Below are 15,112 nucleotides of genomic sequence, written 5' to 3' on the forward strand. Positions count from 1 at the left end.
GAGAGAGACCACGTGAGACGCCAGGGCGCACTGGAGGAACAATGTGGGGGTGTCCAGAGTTCAATGGCAGGATCAATGAGCAGGCATCTGGGCAGCCCAGGGCTCTTCTGGGAGGTTGCCTAGGGGGGTCTTGGGCTCATCGATGGGACAGTGTGGGGGTCTGGGGCTCACTGGAGTGGCTACCCAGGAGTCAGAGGTGACTGTCTGAGGGAATCCTGGCTTCTCCCAAGGTAGGACCCCCAGACCCCCGGACCACCCATCTCCCTCGTCCCCGTGAGGTCACCCTGGGGCACCTCCACCTGTGGCAGTGGCGATGGTGTCACCGGTGACAGTGGCCCCGGTGGGGCCCCCTCCTTTTCCCGGCGAGGCGTGGCGGCGGGGCGGGACGGACGGGCCGGGACGGAGCCTCCCTACGGCTGGGGAACGCCAGAACGCCGCCACTGCCGCCGCTCACCTGCGCAGGGCGGCCGGGCTGGCCGCGGCCCCTCGTCGCCATGCAGGAGACTAACGCGTTCCTGCTGTCGGCCCTGCAGCCCGAGGCCGGCGTCTGCTCGCTGGCCTTGCCCTCGGACCGGCAGCTGGACGAGCGTGGCCGGGAGGCGGCCGAGGCCCAGCGGCTGCGCAGCGCCCGTGTCCAGGAGCAGGTCCGCCTCCGCATGATGCTGCGGGGGCAAGCGCCCGCCCGCCCCGAGGATCTCGCCGACGGCACCAGAGGTGGGAGAGCCCCCCGGGACCCCCCTGGGAAAACGCAGTGGGAGGGGTAGCGGGAGCCCCTTGGCCGACACTGAGCTCTGGGCGCACCCTGGCTGAGGATTGGAGGGTGCCCCCCACCCTGACCGAGTTCCCCGAACGCCCCCGAGCGTCCCCAGCGCTGGCACCAGGGGTAGCTCAGCCCCAGAGTGGGCTCGTTTCACCCCTCTCGGGGTCCTGCCTCAGTTTCCCCACGTGCCCTTGGAGGGCTTTGCGCTGCTGGGGTCCCACAGCCTGCGTTGGGCTGGCAGGGGGGAGGATTTTCCCGCCCTGGCAGAGCCCCCCCAGCCCTGAGCGGCAGCGCTGGCCGGGCTCCAGCTCCTCCATTTAACGTCTGCGCCGGCGGCCTCCGCCCTGCCGCCCCGCCCGGCACCGCCGGGATCCCCCGAGCCCCGACCCCCGTGCTGGGGACCCCAGGGGTGGGGACAGACCCCCCCGACACCCCGAGGGCTGCCCTGGGCATGAGTCACGTACTTGGCACCACCAGCCCTGGCGGCGTCCCTGTCCCGTCCTTGTGCCGTCCCGCCGGTGGCCCTGGGGCGGTGGCAGGGCAGATGGGCAGCGTGAGGTGCCATGGGGGGCAGTGGCGTGTCCAGGTCCCTGCCAGGATCCCGTTCCCACGGCGGGCGAGCTGGGAATGCTGTGGGGGATGCCTGGGCTGCTGATCCAGCTGTGGCAGGGGGGACCGGGTTGAGCCGCGGCGTCCCCGCCGAGGTGGCAATTATTGCCCTCGCCGTCGGGGCACGGGGCAGGGCGGGGAGGCCACTTCGGCTCCCCGTGGCCAGCGGGCGAGTGAAGGCGGCCTCTTCCCACCCCCTTGTCCCCCGAGCTCTGCTTGCACTGCCGCGGTTCCCGCAGCAGATCCCCCTGGGATGAGCTGGGGCGATCTTTGATCTCCGGATCCCTTCCTGCCCTGCCCGTGCTCACGCTGCCTCCTCCTCTGTGCCTGTCCCGCAGGCGCTCAGTACAGCTCGACGCTGCGCTCCTCCTTCAGCTCCCGTTCCCAGAGCAATGGCGTGGATCCCAAAGCCTCGGTACGTACCGGGGCTCTGTCTGCTCCCCACCGCTTCGGCTGCGCTGAGGACAGCCCCTGGTGGGGACGGAGGGATGGACTCCAACCTCCCGCGTTCCCCCTGCAGCTGTACCAGCCGCTGGCCAAGAAGGATTTCGGCACGCTGCGGGGCAGCGGCTGGTCCTCGCGCTCGGCCGTGGACCTCACCCCGCACAAGCGCGTGGCCACCATCAGCAACGGGGGCCTGGCCAAGGGCCGTGCCTACGCCGCCGGCTACGCGGCCTCGCAGGCCTCGCCGCGGCCCAGCTCCTTCCATGAGCGCAACTTCCGCTGCCGCCAGAACCTGGACACGCTGTCGCTGCGCTCCCTCCGCCTGGTCGACGGGCCCCTGCCGCTCGCCGACGACCGCTACAGCGTCCTGTCGGAGCAGCTGGATGTGCCGGGGCACCGGCAGCTCTATAAGAGCCAGGCTGCCGGCGGCTTCGGCCGCTCCTTCGCCTTCGAGCGGCAGCTGAGCTCCGGCACGGCCTCCAAGGCTGCCTGCGACTGGCTGGACGGCGCCGAGGGGCCGCCGAGCCGCACCATCCGCGCCCCCGCCATGCGCACGCTCCAGCGCTTCCAGAGCAACAACCGCTCGCGGCTGAGCGCCGGCTCCTTTGGCACGGTGCCGGCCGGAGGCGGCGGCGCCTTCCTGGGGCTGGGGGAGCACAGCTCCCGCGCCCCCTCCGTGCGCAGCCTGGCCGAGTCCGGCCACCACCTCGCGGAGCCGCGTGCCATGGAGATGTACAATGGCCACGGCACGCTGCTCGGACACCACGTCGGCGGGTGAGGGACAGGGGCTGTTCCAGGGTGTCTGGGTCAGTGTCCCCACTGTGGTCACCTGCTGGGGGAGGGTGAACCCCTCCAGTATCCCTTGGGAACAAGGGATATTGGGGAGAGGGGTGGGATGGTGAGTGCAGCTTGGTCCTGTGGTGATGGACCACAGCACAGGCTGACCCCGAGTGTGTCTTGCCTCTGACCCTGGCTCCTCCACGGACACATTCTGAGACATGGCAGGAGTATGATGCTCATCCTACTGGGAATGGAGTCCCATGCCTAGGGCCCAGTGGGAGGGAGATGGGTTGGTGGGGCTCTTTGGAGATGGGGTCATGGTGGGGTGCAGAGGTGGAGCATCCTGTGGGACGCTCTGCTGGGACTCACCTGGCTGTGGTTCCAGGTTTGACGACATCGACCTGCCTTCAGCAGTGAAGTACCTGATCGCCAGTGACCCCAACCTGCAGGTGCTGGGCGCTGCCTACCTGCAGCACAAGTGCTACAGCGACAGCAGCGCCAAGAAGCAGGTGAGCCCCCAGAAGGGTGGGAGCAGGGGGTTTCCCAGTGGGAGCAGGGGGTTTCCCAGCCTCTCCAACACTGCGGGCAGGTGCTGGGGCTGGAGGGAGCCCTGAGAGCACAGCGTGTCTGACGCCCCGGGCTGTCCCCCAGGCCCGCAGCCTGCAGGCCATGCCCAAGCTGGTGAAGCTGTTCAACAGCCCAAACCAGGAGGTGCAGCGCCACGCCACCGGCGCCATGCGCAACCTCATCTACGACAACGCCGAGAACAAGCTGGCGCTGGTGGAGGAGAACGGCATCTACGAGCTCATGCGCACCCTGCGGGAGCCCGATGACGAGCTCCGCAAGAATGTCACAGGTTGGGGACAACGGCGGGGTGGGCAGGGGTCCCCCGGGGGTGGTCCTCTACTCCCCTCCTGTGATGGGATGATGCCCTGTGCCAGTGTGGGATGTGCTGTGGGTTACACTTCTGTTCTGCCCTGGCTGGGTGGAGATGGGGCTTTGCATGGCTTGGGGCTTGGAGGGCTCTGAGGTGGCTTCCCATGGTTTATGGGGTGGCACAGCACCTGCAGGAAGCCCTTCGCTTGGTTGTCACCAGCATGAGCCCCCCGGGGAGGGGAGTTGGGGTGGATGTGCTCTCCAGCCATTCTGGTACTGAGGGTCCCCCTCTGTGCAGGGATCCTGTGGAATCTGTCCTCCAGTGATAACCTGAAGGATCGCCTGGCCCGGGACACGCTGGAGCAGCTCACAGACCTGGTCCTGGTGCCTCTCTCTGGGCTGGGGGGCTCGGGTGTCATCCAGCAGAACCCGTCAGAGGCAGAGATCTTCTATAACTCCACAGGCTTCCTCAGGTATCTACTCCAGGTCCTCCCACTGGGAGTCAAGTTTTGGAGGGAGGAAGAGACAGGAGCACTGTCTGCAGGGCTCTTTTTTGGGCTTGGGAAGGGGTGGCTGTGGGGAATCCCCTTCTCTCCATTGACAGAGCCCCTTTCCCATGCAGGAACCTGAGCTCTGCCAGCCAGCAGACCCGGCAGAAGATGCGCGAGTGCCACGGGCTGGTGGACTCCATGATCCACTATGTGAACAGCTCCCTGGAGGTGGGGAAGTCGGAGGACAAGGTGAGCCCCCGAGCTGGTGTTGTGGGAGCTGAGGTGCTGCTCCCTTGTCCTGCTGTGCAAAGGCACATCTTGATGTGACGCTGGAAGAACCGGCCCGGCTCTGTCCAGACTCAGCTGGCACAGCCAGTGTCATGACTCTGCCAGCTGGACACACCCTGCAGGTGGCCCAGGGGTGACACCCTCGTGTCCCCTGTGCCCCCCCAGAGCGTGGAGAATGCTGTCTGTGTCCTGCGCAACCTCTCCTACCGGCTGTACGACGAGATGCCCCCGTCCTCGCTCCAGCGCCTCGAGGGCCACCGGAGGAATGCCGGCGGCACGGTGACGGGGGAGCTGGTGGGCTGCTTCAGCCCCCAGAGCAAGAAAGCCCGGGAGGTCAGTGAGGACATGTCCTGGCCGTGTCACCGGGATGGAGCTGGCACTGGGAAGTGCTGGCAGCAGAGGTGATGCCAGGGCGGAGGTGGACGCCAGCCTCGGCTGGTGGGTGGGACGCAGGGGTGAGCTCAGCGGAAGGTGAATCAGGTATTTGGGGTGAATCAGGGTGCTGAATCCCCGGTTTTCCATGCTGTGGGGCATGATGCAGCCAGGGTGACCTGCCAGCTCCCTGCCCAGCAGTTCAGGCCAGGCAGGCAGGGAAAAAGGGACACTGTGGAGGGACACCCTCTGAGTCTAACGATGCCCCTGTCCCTCAGCACTACCTGAACGCAGACATCGTCACCTTCACGGAGGTCTCCAAGGACCCCAAGGGCATGGAGTGGCTCTGGAACCCGCAGATCGTGGGCATCTACAACCGGCTGCTGCAGCGCTGCGAGCTCAACAAGCACACGACAGAGGCGGCCTCGGGCGCCCTGCAGAACATCACAGCCGGGGACCGCAGGGTGAGAGCCGGGGGGGACCCACCACCTGCCCAGCACAGCCATGCTGAGTGAGGAGGAGGAGGAAGGAGCTGGCAGAGTCTCCAAGAGGGTGTTTGCCTTGCAGTGGGCGGGTGTGCTGAGCCGGCTGGCGCTGGAGCAGGAGCGCATCCTGAATCCCGTGCTGGACCGTGTCCGCACCGCCGACCACCACCAGCTGCGCTCCCTCACTGGCCTCATCCGCAACCTGTCCCGCCATGCCCGCAATAAGGACGAGATGTGTGAGTGCCGGGGGTGAACCACACCTGGGGGGTGCTTCCCAACTTTTTCCTTTGCCTCCCGTTCTCTCCCAACCCTGTCCTGCCTGCTGCATCCCTACTTGCAGCTTAGCCTGTGGGCTGCTTTGTCCCCTGTTCCCAGACGTGGCTCTGTCCCCTCTGGCTCTGGCCACCAGCCCTGACGGTCCCTTTGCCCACAGCCACCAAGGTGGTCAGCCACCTCATCGAGAAGCTGCCGGGGAGTGTCGGGGACAAGGCCCCGCCTGCCGACGTCATCGTGAACATCATCGCGGTGCTCAACAACCTGGTGGTGGAGAGCCCCATGGCTGCCCGCGACATCGTCTACTTTGACGGCCTCAGGAAGCTTTTCTTCATCAAGAAGCGACGGGACAGGTGGGAGCTGCTGTGTCCCAGCTAACACCTGGGCTCCTGTCCTGCTTTCCTCTCCATCCCTGCTCCAGCTCAGTGGAAGAGGGTCACAAGTTTCCCTTCCCAAGCCTTGGTGTTGGGAGACTGGCTAAGAGTAGCCTCATGGCCACCTGTCAGCTCTTTGTCACCCCATAAGGACACCCCATAGCCACAGCTGCCGTTTCCTATCAAGAACCTCTCCCTGCTCCTGCCTGTTGTGGTGGGATACAGATGTTCACCTCCTGCCTCTCCCCACCTACACAAAACTACTAATCCCTCTGGGGTGGTCGCCTTGGGCTGGTGGGTGCTGTCTCATGCTCAGTGGTCTCCAGAACCTCATTGCGTCCTGTCCCTTTCCCAGCTCGGACAACGAGAAGTCCTCCCGAGCCGCCGCCAGCCTCCTGGGAAACATGTGGCAGTACACCAAGCTCCACCGGGACTTCAAGATGGTACGTACCCATTCCAGAGCCTCCCGCAGCCAGTGGGAGGATCCCTAGGGAATCAAGGCCAGAGGATTCATCCTGGAGAGCCACACCACCCAAATGCTTCCCAGGACATGGTGGGGCCCCACTCCACGCCTGCTTTTCCTCAGGGGTGGGGACATCCCAGAGCAGGTGGCAGGGGACAGCGTGGCCACCAGTGCGGGAGCAGAGGGGCTCCGTGTGCCTGATGGGGCTGTCTCCTTGCAGAAGGGGTACCGGAAGGAGGACTTCCTCAGCCTGTGAGGACACCCTGGGAGCTGGAATGCCTCGCTGGGATGCTCCGTGCTGCCGGCCATGCCGTAGGAAGGCTGCTCGCCGCCGGACCCCTGCTCTGTAGCCTAATCCCTGCACCCCATGCGCCTCCCTGCTCCACTGGGTCTCCTTCCCTGACCGGGGGACACTTGTCCTCCCTCCTGCCCAGCCTTAACCCAGTGGCTGCTTTTGGCTCTGCTGTGGGATCCCACTGGGACACCAGTTAGGGGGGGCTGCCCCATGGCACCCCTTGGGGGCCCTCCTCTCTTTCAGGCAGTTGTCTGCAAAACTTGGCTTGTCCTGCAGCCTGACAGGGGGGCAGGAGCTGCAGGGGGTTGGGAAGGCTCCTGTAGAGCAATTCTAGGGCAAGGGGGCTTCTGGGGGTGCTTCATCCCAGCTCCCTGAGCTGCAGGGCCAGGGGTGGTGTCCGTGCCCTGTGCCAGTGTGGGATGTGCTGTGGGTTGCACTTTTGTTCTGCCCTGGCTGGGTGGGGATGGGGCTTTGCATGGCTTGGGGGCTGGGAGGGCTCTGAGGTGGCTTCCCACGGTTTATGGGGTGGCACAGCACCTGCAGGGAGCTAGGAAGTGACGCTGTGACAGCGCTGCGTTCCCCCTTTGCCAGGGAGGGTGGGCAGGGGGTTGCGTCTGATGAGGCCCTCACTGCAGGAAGCCTGGGAGGGCCTCAGGGCCCCATCTGCCACCCTGTGGGGACTCTCCCAGTGTGGCAGAGCCACTGCTGTCGCTCCCCACCAGCTGCTGCCAGGGCTGGGCCCTGCTGGCACAGCAGGAGCAGGATCCGGGCAGGGCTGTCCGGGTCGTGTTTGCTGAGCAGCGTCGCCCATGGGCGGGGAGATGCCCCCAGTGCCCCCGGGCTGGGTGCAAACGGGTCCAAAGCTCTCTGCGCCACAGTGGTGCCTGGGAAGGGACACATGGGCTGGGGGTGGCTTTGGGCTGGGGGTGGCTTTGGGGGAGCCCCCATGCTGGGGGGCACGATGTAGAGTAGGTAGAGGGGTGGGAGGATGGGGGGAGCAGGCGGAGGGGCTGGAGCGGCCCCCACAGTGAGTGGCACGGGTGCAGTCACAGCTTGGGGTCACGGGGTGTTTGGCTCTGCAGCTCTCTGTGTACAACCTCCCTGGCCCTGTGTACCCCTGAAATAAAGGCCTTGAGTGATGCCCACCTGCACCTGCGTTTGGATGGCACCTGGGAGGGGGGACAATGCCCCGGTGACACCAGTGCCACGGGGACACCAGCACAGGGTGAGGTTACCTCACAGTGCCACACACGGTGTGCCTGGCATGGCTCTGAGTTAGTGGGACACTGGTGTGGGAAGGACAGACCAAAGCACTGCCTGCGGTGGGGAGACCCTCTCCGTGTCACCTGTGTCCCCATCATGAAAAGACCCAGTGGGTGCAGCAGCCTTTTATTATCACAGGGGTTTCCATATGGGACAAAGGTGCTAACTCCACTCCTGTCAGGCACTCCCTGGGGCTGGGGCATGTTTTTCCTTGGAGAGCATCACCCATGCCAGCACTTGTCCATCACGCAGGAAGCACGCCCCTGCCACCCACTGCAAGGGACAGGGCCCAGCCAGCTGGGTGGCACCCAGAGATGGCACTGAGGTATTACGGGCAGGGTGCTCCTGGCGATGGTTTTCCAGTTTTCCACTTTGGAGCCAGCTCCTGCTTTCCCAGCATGGCCATGGCTCTGATCCCGTAACTCCCAGGCTCCTCGGCCCGATCTGGTCCATGTGTCCCCACAGGGATGGGGGACACCTGAGGTCCTGCTCAGACGTCATCCTCTGTCACCAGGCAGTAGAAGTCTGTGCGGGCGCCATAGTTGCGCGATCCCAGATCGGAGACGTCGAGCTCGGAGCGCTGCCTGTCCTGCAGCTGCGCATCCTCCATCCCACTGGATGCTGGAGCCCTGGGAGCACTGCGCTCACCCAGGCGGGGCGGCAGGGGGCTTCCGAAGACACGCCCGCGGAGGCCTGGCAGGAGCAGGGAGATGGGTTTAGGTATAGGGGGAAGGGGCTGGACCCACCCTGCCGCCATGGGTGCAGGAGGCAAAGCCCAGGAGTGCCCCTCAGCGTGCATTCGTCCCCATGGGAGAAGCAGCAGGGACACAGACCTGTGCCGAGGTCCCCGTCCGGGTCCAGGTCTCCTGCGCTGTCCAGGTAGCTGCTGTGCAGGATCAGCATGGGGTCCTTGTCCTCCTGCAGCTGGGTCTGCGGGTCCCCCACGCTCCCCGGGAAGGACACCTTGCGCGGCAGGGCCAGGCACAGCTCCTTCCAGAAGTCCGACGATGGGGTCTGCATGGGCCAGGAGGGGATGAGCTGGGCCGGAAGCACCAGAGCACAACCCTGCACGGTTTCACGGGCTCGGCTCGCTCTCCCCAGTGCTGGGAGCCCGGCCAAGGTGTGAGGCTGTGCTCCGGCATGGCACCGTGCCCATGCGCCGGCGGAGAAACCGGCCCGACCTGCCGGAACGCTCGCCAGGGCTCCGGCTCCCAGCCTGGCCCCAAAATGGCCGGAGTGGCCCTGGGCCAAAGCTCCGCTCTGGGAGCTGAGGCTGGGGAAGCCCTGGAGTGTCACGGGCTCCTGACCATTCAGGTTTGGGGGGTAAGCTCCCAGATCTGGGGCTCTTCTGGTTGGGTTTTTAAATGTCCTCCAAAAGGTGAGTGCCCCAACCTGGTCTTTAGCACTGGAGCCTGGGGCACAGCCCCAGAGGGCAGCAGGGAGGTTGACCCAAAATGGGGAGCTGGGAATGGAAGGGGAGTGCTGGTGGGATGGGTCCTGCTCAGCTCTCCCACCATGGGGCATCACCAAAGGGCAGCAGGGAAGCCGGCAAGTGGGGTGCTGGGGAGGAAAAGGGGCTTCTGGGCGAGGGTCAGGATCCTGCTCGGCACACACCATGGAGCTGGCTCTCCACACCAGCAGGGTGACGGCGCTTCGGTGCTGCTTCAGCAGGGTGATGGCAGGGTGAGTGATCTCCCGGTACTGGCTCTCGAAGATGATGAAGATGGGTTTCCTGGAAAGCTCCAGCAGCCTCCAGAGCCCTTCCCTGCAAGACAGGAGGATGAGGGAGGCGCCAGCCCCTCTCCTCTCCTGTGGGAGCTGCTCCGTTCCTACCTGAAGCTGCTGCTGCACCAGTCCTGCTCCAGGTACGCGACTGAGAGCACCACGATGAGGCGCCGGCACCGGCTGACGTTCATGATGAGGTCAGCTGATGGCTCTGTGGGCAAAAAGGGTGTCAAGCCCCCAGGTCCCTGTGTCACCATCTGCCCAGCCCGGTGTGGTGCCCACCTGAGTTGGGCAGGATGTTCTGCTCGTCCAGGAAGAGTTTGTAGCCGTGGCGGTTTTCCAGCTGCGGCTTCATGATGAAGTGGACGAACTTACGGTCATCAGGGGCGGTGGCGTGGGAGATGTAGGCATCGTACAGCTTCCCATCTGGGGAGATCCACGGAGCAGGGATAATGTGGGAAGGGCTGTGTGAGCCCCCGGACCGCAGGAGGCTGTTTCCAGTGGGGTGTCCCCTCTGGCTCACCGTTCATCTCCAGCTCTCCGTAGCGGTCCCGGTACCAGAGGAGCACATTCAGGCGGCACTGGACATAGAGCACAGCCAGCAGCACCAGGAACACCAGGACCAGGAGGGCTGCCAGCACTGCTGGCACGTGCCCTGCCGCCTCTGCCAGGACAGGGAAGGGCACGGTGAGCAGTATACCTGGGTTTGGTGCAGGTTTGCACCCCGGTGTGGGAGAGGCAGCAGGGCCCCTATCACTCTCCTCAATCCCTCAAATGCACCTGGGCTCTCTGTGGGATGCCCCCTTCCTGTCCCCAGCAGGTCCCTACCTGCTCGCTGCAGGGTGAAGGTGGCTGTGGCATTGCTGAACCAGCAGGCAAACACCCCGAAATCGGCATCATGGGTGAGGTTGAGCTGCAGGACGCTGGCCAGGAGATGCTCCGAGGAGTTTTGGCCAGACCTGACGGGACACGGGGATGCTGTGGGTCGGGCCATGTGGTGACACCCCCCAGAAGCAGATGGATGGATGTCCCCAGGGCAGGCTCCTTACCAGACGGTGTCCCGGCTGCTCCTGTTGCCCAGCCACTGCCCATCCTTGCTCCAGGCAGGAATGGGCTGGCAGTGCTCGGTGCCCACCCAGCGTACAGTGCAGTTCAGCTCGACCTGGCTCCCCAGCACCAGGTCCAGTGTCTCGTTGGCAGCTGGCACCAGGATTTCGGGGGGCACACTGCAAAGGTCTGGGGGCACAGAGGGGACAGGATGGGAAAGCTGATCCAGCTCCCCCCAGGGCACTGCTGTAGCCATCCCAGAAAAACAAGCTCTGCCTTGGGGGTCTGGCAGCAAGTGGTGCTCGTGGCTGTTTAGCAACAGGCTGAGCCGGTTTGTGGGGCTGGGAAGGATCCTTGGCCCCCTAAGAGGTGACACCAGAGCAGGACCCGCAGCTGAGCTCGCACAGGGATCCTTCCCAGCTGAGAACAGGGGAGCATTGGGATTTCACCTACCTGCCATGGCGTGTTCAGGTAACAGGCGCGGGTGCTGCCAGCATCTCACACGGCGTCTTCCGGGGGAGGCAAAGTCCACGCAGGGTGGGGTGGGCCTGGGACAGACCGGGAATGGCTCCGTGAGTGCTGGCACAAGGAGGGCCCGGCCAGCCCCATCGGCCCTCGCAGCCATTCCGTCTGCGTGTGGTGGGTGCTGCTCTGTGGTAAAGCCACAGCCGTGTCCCACGCACAGTCTGGTGGCCACTGTGTCACCTGCCCTCCCTGCACTGACTCCCAGCCTGGCTTTCCCAACCGTGAATTTATGCGTGGGAGATGATTAATGACTTTAATTTGGGGTTGCAGGATTTAAAAAAAGCATGGCTTCAGCCCAAATCAAAAACCAAAGTGGGGAAATGAGCTCATGGAAAACCAGCTTTGGGGGTCTCAGTGGTATGTCCTTCACCTGCCAACCCCCTGCCCGGGCTGCAGAGCTGCCTCCAGCCTGACATGCCCTTGAACCTGCTCATTACCAGCGGTCTGGTTTGTTTATGGAAACGCAGCCTCCCGCCTGGAGAGCTCCCCGGCGGGTGCGGTGTTCCCGGCGTGTCGGGAGCCTCGGCGTGTTGCTACCCCGTGGCTGTGCCCAGGCATTGGCACAGCTGCACAGCATTCCAGGTAAGCGGGGAGCACAGGGATGGCACACAGGGACCCCCCCCAGCTGGCATCACCAGCGGTGTCACTGCGATGGCCCCGTGGGAAGAGGCGGATTCTGGGAGCAGACAGCGGAGCAGAGCCCGGCAAGGTTGGGCTCCTCTGTCCCCACCCACTGATGCGGGGGATGCGGGTGCTGGGGCTCAGGTGGGAGTCTCAGGGACGTCAGGGTGCCAGTGTTTCCATGGTAAACACCCGGCCTAACTCTGGGAGTCAGGAGGGATGAAAGCCTCTCCCAGGGCTCCTCTTTGCTCTGGAGCTTTAGCACTCCTGGATGCACCCTGATTTTGGGTGGGAGCAGGGTTGGTCCCTCCGTGTTTCTTGGTGTGGAATGGGAAGGGGAGGTCTGTGGTGCTGCCTGGCTTGGAGCAGGGATGCAGGCACAGTGCTTCCCTCTGGAACAGCCCTGTGCCAGGGATCAAGGTACACGAGAGACACCCAGTAAGTGTTCAGCTTGACCAGCTGGAAGTGATTTATACCTAAAGGATTAACTGAGTTTCTCCATGGCCAGAGAAGGAAGAGGACTGGATGGAGATGAGCCAGCCCACCTGGATTTCACATGGAGAAAGGGTGGGAGACACTCATGAGGGTGGCATGGGGCTGCCTCTGCCTGGCTCTGCTCCTGGACAGATCACTCCACGACCATTTCCTCTGCTGGTCAGAATAAGGAAGCTCCGACAAGCTGCAGCCTGGCCAGGGGGTGTGGGGAGGCCCCAAAACCCCCGGAGCCCTTTGCTCCAGGGAACAACAGTGTTGGATGACAGGGAGAGAGGAGCACTGGCTAACGGGCAGCAGTGGCTCCCATTTCCCACATCCTGTCGTGAGGACACCCCGGATTTGGGGCAGAGGACCTTGTGGACGTCGTGGGGTGGTGAGTGATGGCTGGGCATGGCATTCCCGAGAGCACGGCCACGGGGAAAGCGAGCAGGGCAGGGAGGCACCATGGCCGGGGAGTTGTGAGGTGGGTGTGCCGAGGGAGCAAGCGGAATGGAGAGCAAAGGAGAGCCAGAATGGGAATGCACAGGGAATGGGGTGAGGATGAAAGCCTGCTGACCTCATCTGAGTTGGCTTCAGCATGGAAAGGGAAGCAGAACAGAGCTGCATTTACCTTTGGAGCTTCCCCAGCCGCAGGCTTCCTGCTTGTCGCCTCCTGCTTGAGCCGACCCGACCGGCCAGATCAGTGCTTGGAATTTCTCTCTCTCTTTTTTTTTCCTTTCTGTTTTAATAGTTTATCTATTTCTCCTCCCAGTCCAGCCCCTGCCCTCGGCCGGGCGCTCCCGCTGCCCCAATCCCGGGGCGCCAGGCCCGTGGGAAGGGCTGGCTGTCCCTCCCTCCCACTGCTCCACCTCCACCTGAATCTGCCGGGGGAAAAGTCAACAACTCCGGCTTCAGGGGAGGGGAAAAGAGAGGAAAAAAGAGGAAAGAGGAGGGGGACAGCAGCACACCCAGCAGGTGTCACAAGGCTTGGGGGCCAAGGAGGAGCCTCCTCTTTTTCCTTGCCTGGAAGAGCCCACGGAGGTGTCAGGGCAAGAAGAAACCTGCTGTCAGCTGTGCCTGTGGGCATCGTGGGGTCTCCTCTTTGGTTCCTTCTCCTCCCTTTCCTTCTCTCTGTGCCTTTAGAGCCTTTTTGCCAGATGAAGCTGGTGCTGGAGGTGGTTGTTCCGGCTGGATCCGGCCATGGCCACTGGTGGACAGCAGGTATCCCCTGAGCTAATTACCATGGAGGTGATTAGAGCCTCGGCGTGCCCCGGGCATGGCTGTGGTCACGAGCAGCCTCTGGACAAACACCAGCCTGAGCAGCAAAAGCATCAACCAGCATGTGATTTGAGGCCAGAAAAGGACAAAGAGGCCCATGGGTGCAGTGTATGTATTTATATATTTTTATATGTATATATACTTAATAATAACATAGTATTATATTTAATAACATACAAATTTACGTAGATGGATATTGAATAACTATGTGTATATAAATAAACAGGTAGAGGTCACAGGTAGGTCTGTGGGCCTGTTCCCATGGAGAAACACCCCAACTCTAACTCCTCCTTGTTTAGGATATAAACTACCAGTGCTGTTGGCTTGTTGTGGGAGGGAAAGGGACAGAGGGAATCCTGTTGGATCTCTGGGGAGAATCCCCTACTCCTGGGCCCCACAGCCACTGGCTGTGTGTGTGTGTTTGGGGCAGCGGGTGTTGGAGCAGCCCTTTTTTGAGGGCTGACCACTTGTCATAGACACTGTGATGTATCAGCTGTAAAATTCAGTGTAAATCTGTTGAATTTGTGGGATGGTGAATGATTGCAGGGAACAAGCCCCATGTCCTGGGGATGGCAGGGGTGTGGGGAGTCTGGGGAGCAAATCAGGAGCTGGTAAGACCCTTCTTGTCCATCAGGGTTATCTCCATGGTAGGTAAGTTAAATGGAGGAGCAGAGGCGGTTTTGGTCATAGTGATTCAAAAATAGGACAAGCCTGAGGGCTCAGCATGCTCCCTTCTGTTCCCTATGGGATTGTTAGCAGCTTTCCATGCTCTTGGGAGTGAAGTTTTGAGGCTGAGTAAACCTTGGTGCCTTTCCCTGCAGTCCTGACTGGGGTGTGTCACCTCCAGGCACAGCCCCCAGGACTGACATCTTGGGAGGTGTCTGTGGCAGGACCCTCATGGGACAGGGGCAGGGTCAGGGTGGTGCCCAGCCAGGCTGGGGTCACTACTGGTGGGAAAGGAGGGGGCTGCCCCCCAGTTCTGCCTCTGGGGTCCCCTGTCAGAACCCCCTGAGCTGTGGCACCTGTCCAGTCCTGGGGTGTCATCCCATTCCTGCTGCAGACAAACATGTTCTGTCTGGAGTTGGGGGGCCAGCCAGTAGTGTCTCTAAAGGAAAAGGTGGGATAACCCCATCATTTGGGATTTGGTGTGCTTTTCCCATTTTCCTCATTTCCCTCAGGTGTCCTGGCACATTTACCAGGCTGTGTTCCCACTGTGCATGACCAGATCCTGGTGTCCCACCAGCCCTTGGAGTGGGCACTGCAGCTACCACCTGCTGGGATTGTCTCCACTAAGACAAGGAAAGATTTTGGGGGATGATTTGGGATGGCAGAGATGGAAGGCAGGAGCAATACCAGGCAGCAGGTGACAGTCTTGGCTGTTGTGTTTATTTATCGATGGCTGGTGGCAGCTGAGCCAGGAACAACTCTCAGGACCTGGCTGAGCCCGGAGTTAAACACGAGATAACAGCAGCGTTTTTCCAATGTCCATGGAGACACCAGGGTGGAGCTGTGTCCATGGAGACAGCAGGGTAGAGCTGCAGCCATGTGGGAGTCGTGCCGAGGAGGAGTTTGGTGAAAGGGGGACCCAAGTTCCCTAGTGGTTCAAGAGTGAGGAGGTCCCAAAAGGAAGTGGAAAAAGAGGCCCAAGTGCAAAAAAAAGGGCTGGAGA

General features: G+C 62.8%; 2 protein-coding genes across 2 annotated transcripts; one reads left to right on the forward strand and one right to left on the reverse strand.

Moving 5' to 3' along the window:
- Positions 1 to 375: 375 nt before the first annotated feature.
- PKP3 (plakophilin 3) lies at positions 376 to 7,510 on the forward strand. The gene is made up of 13 exons (XM_063397860.1): positions 376 to 714; positions 1,708 to 1,784; positions 1,890 to 2,587; positions 2,979 to 3,102; positions 3,245 to 3,449; positions 3,768 to 3,942; positions 4,092 to 4,209; positions 4,414 to 4,581; positions 4,899 to 5,084; positions 5,188 to 5,341; positions 5,539 to 5,731; positions 6,108 to 6,195; positions 6,436 to 7,510. Exons 1-13 carry the CDS (start codon positions 495 to 497, stop codon positions 6,469 to 6,471), a joined length of 2,442 nt encoding a protein of 813 aa, XP_063253930.1. The 5' UTR covers positions 376 to 494; the 3' UTR covers positions 6,472 to 7,510.
- A 373-nt stretch (positions 7,511 to 7,883) lies between these two features.
- SIGIRR (single Ig and TIR domain containing) lies at positions 7,884 to 12,949 on the reverse strand. Its single transcript, XM_063397868.1, has 10 exons — positions 12,797 to 12,949; positions 10,999 to 11,093; positions 10,548 to 10,734; positions 10,327 to 10,457; positions 10,022 to 10,162; positions 9,781 to 9,924; positions 9,607 to 9,709; positions 9,388 to 9,538; positions 8,607 to 8,787; positions 7,884 to 8,466 (listed from the first exon to the last, which is right to left on the reverse strand). Exons 2-10 carry the CDS (start codon positions 11,003 to 11,005, stop codon positions 8,264 to 8,266), a joined length of 1,248 nt encoding a protein of 415 aa, XP_063253938.1. The 5' UTR covers positions 11,006 to 11,093; positions 12,797 to 12,949; the 3' UTR covers positions 7,884 to 8,263.
- Between the last annotated feature and the right edge of the window lie 2,163 nt (positions 12,950 to 15,112).

This window comes from Prinia subflava, chromosome 5, assembly GCF_021018805.1.
Source record: "Prinia subflava isolate CZ2003 ecotype Zambia chromosome 5, Cam_Psub_1.2, whole genome shotgun sequence".
NCBI classification, from domain to species: domain Eukaryota; kingdom Metazoa; phylum Chordata; class Aves; order Passeriformes; family Cisticolidae; genus Prinia; species Prinia subflava.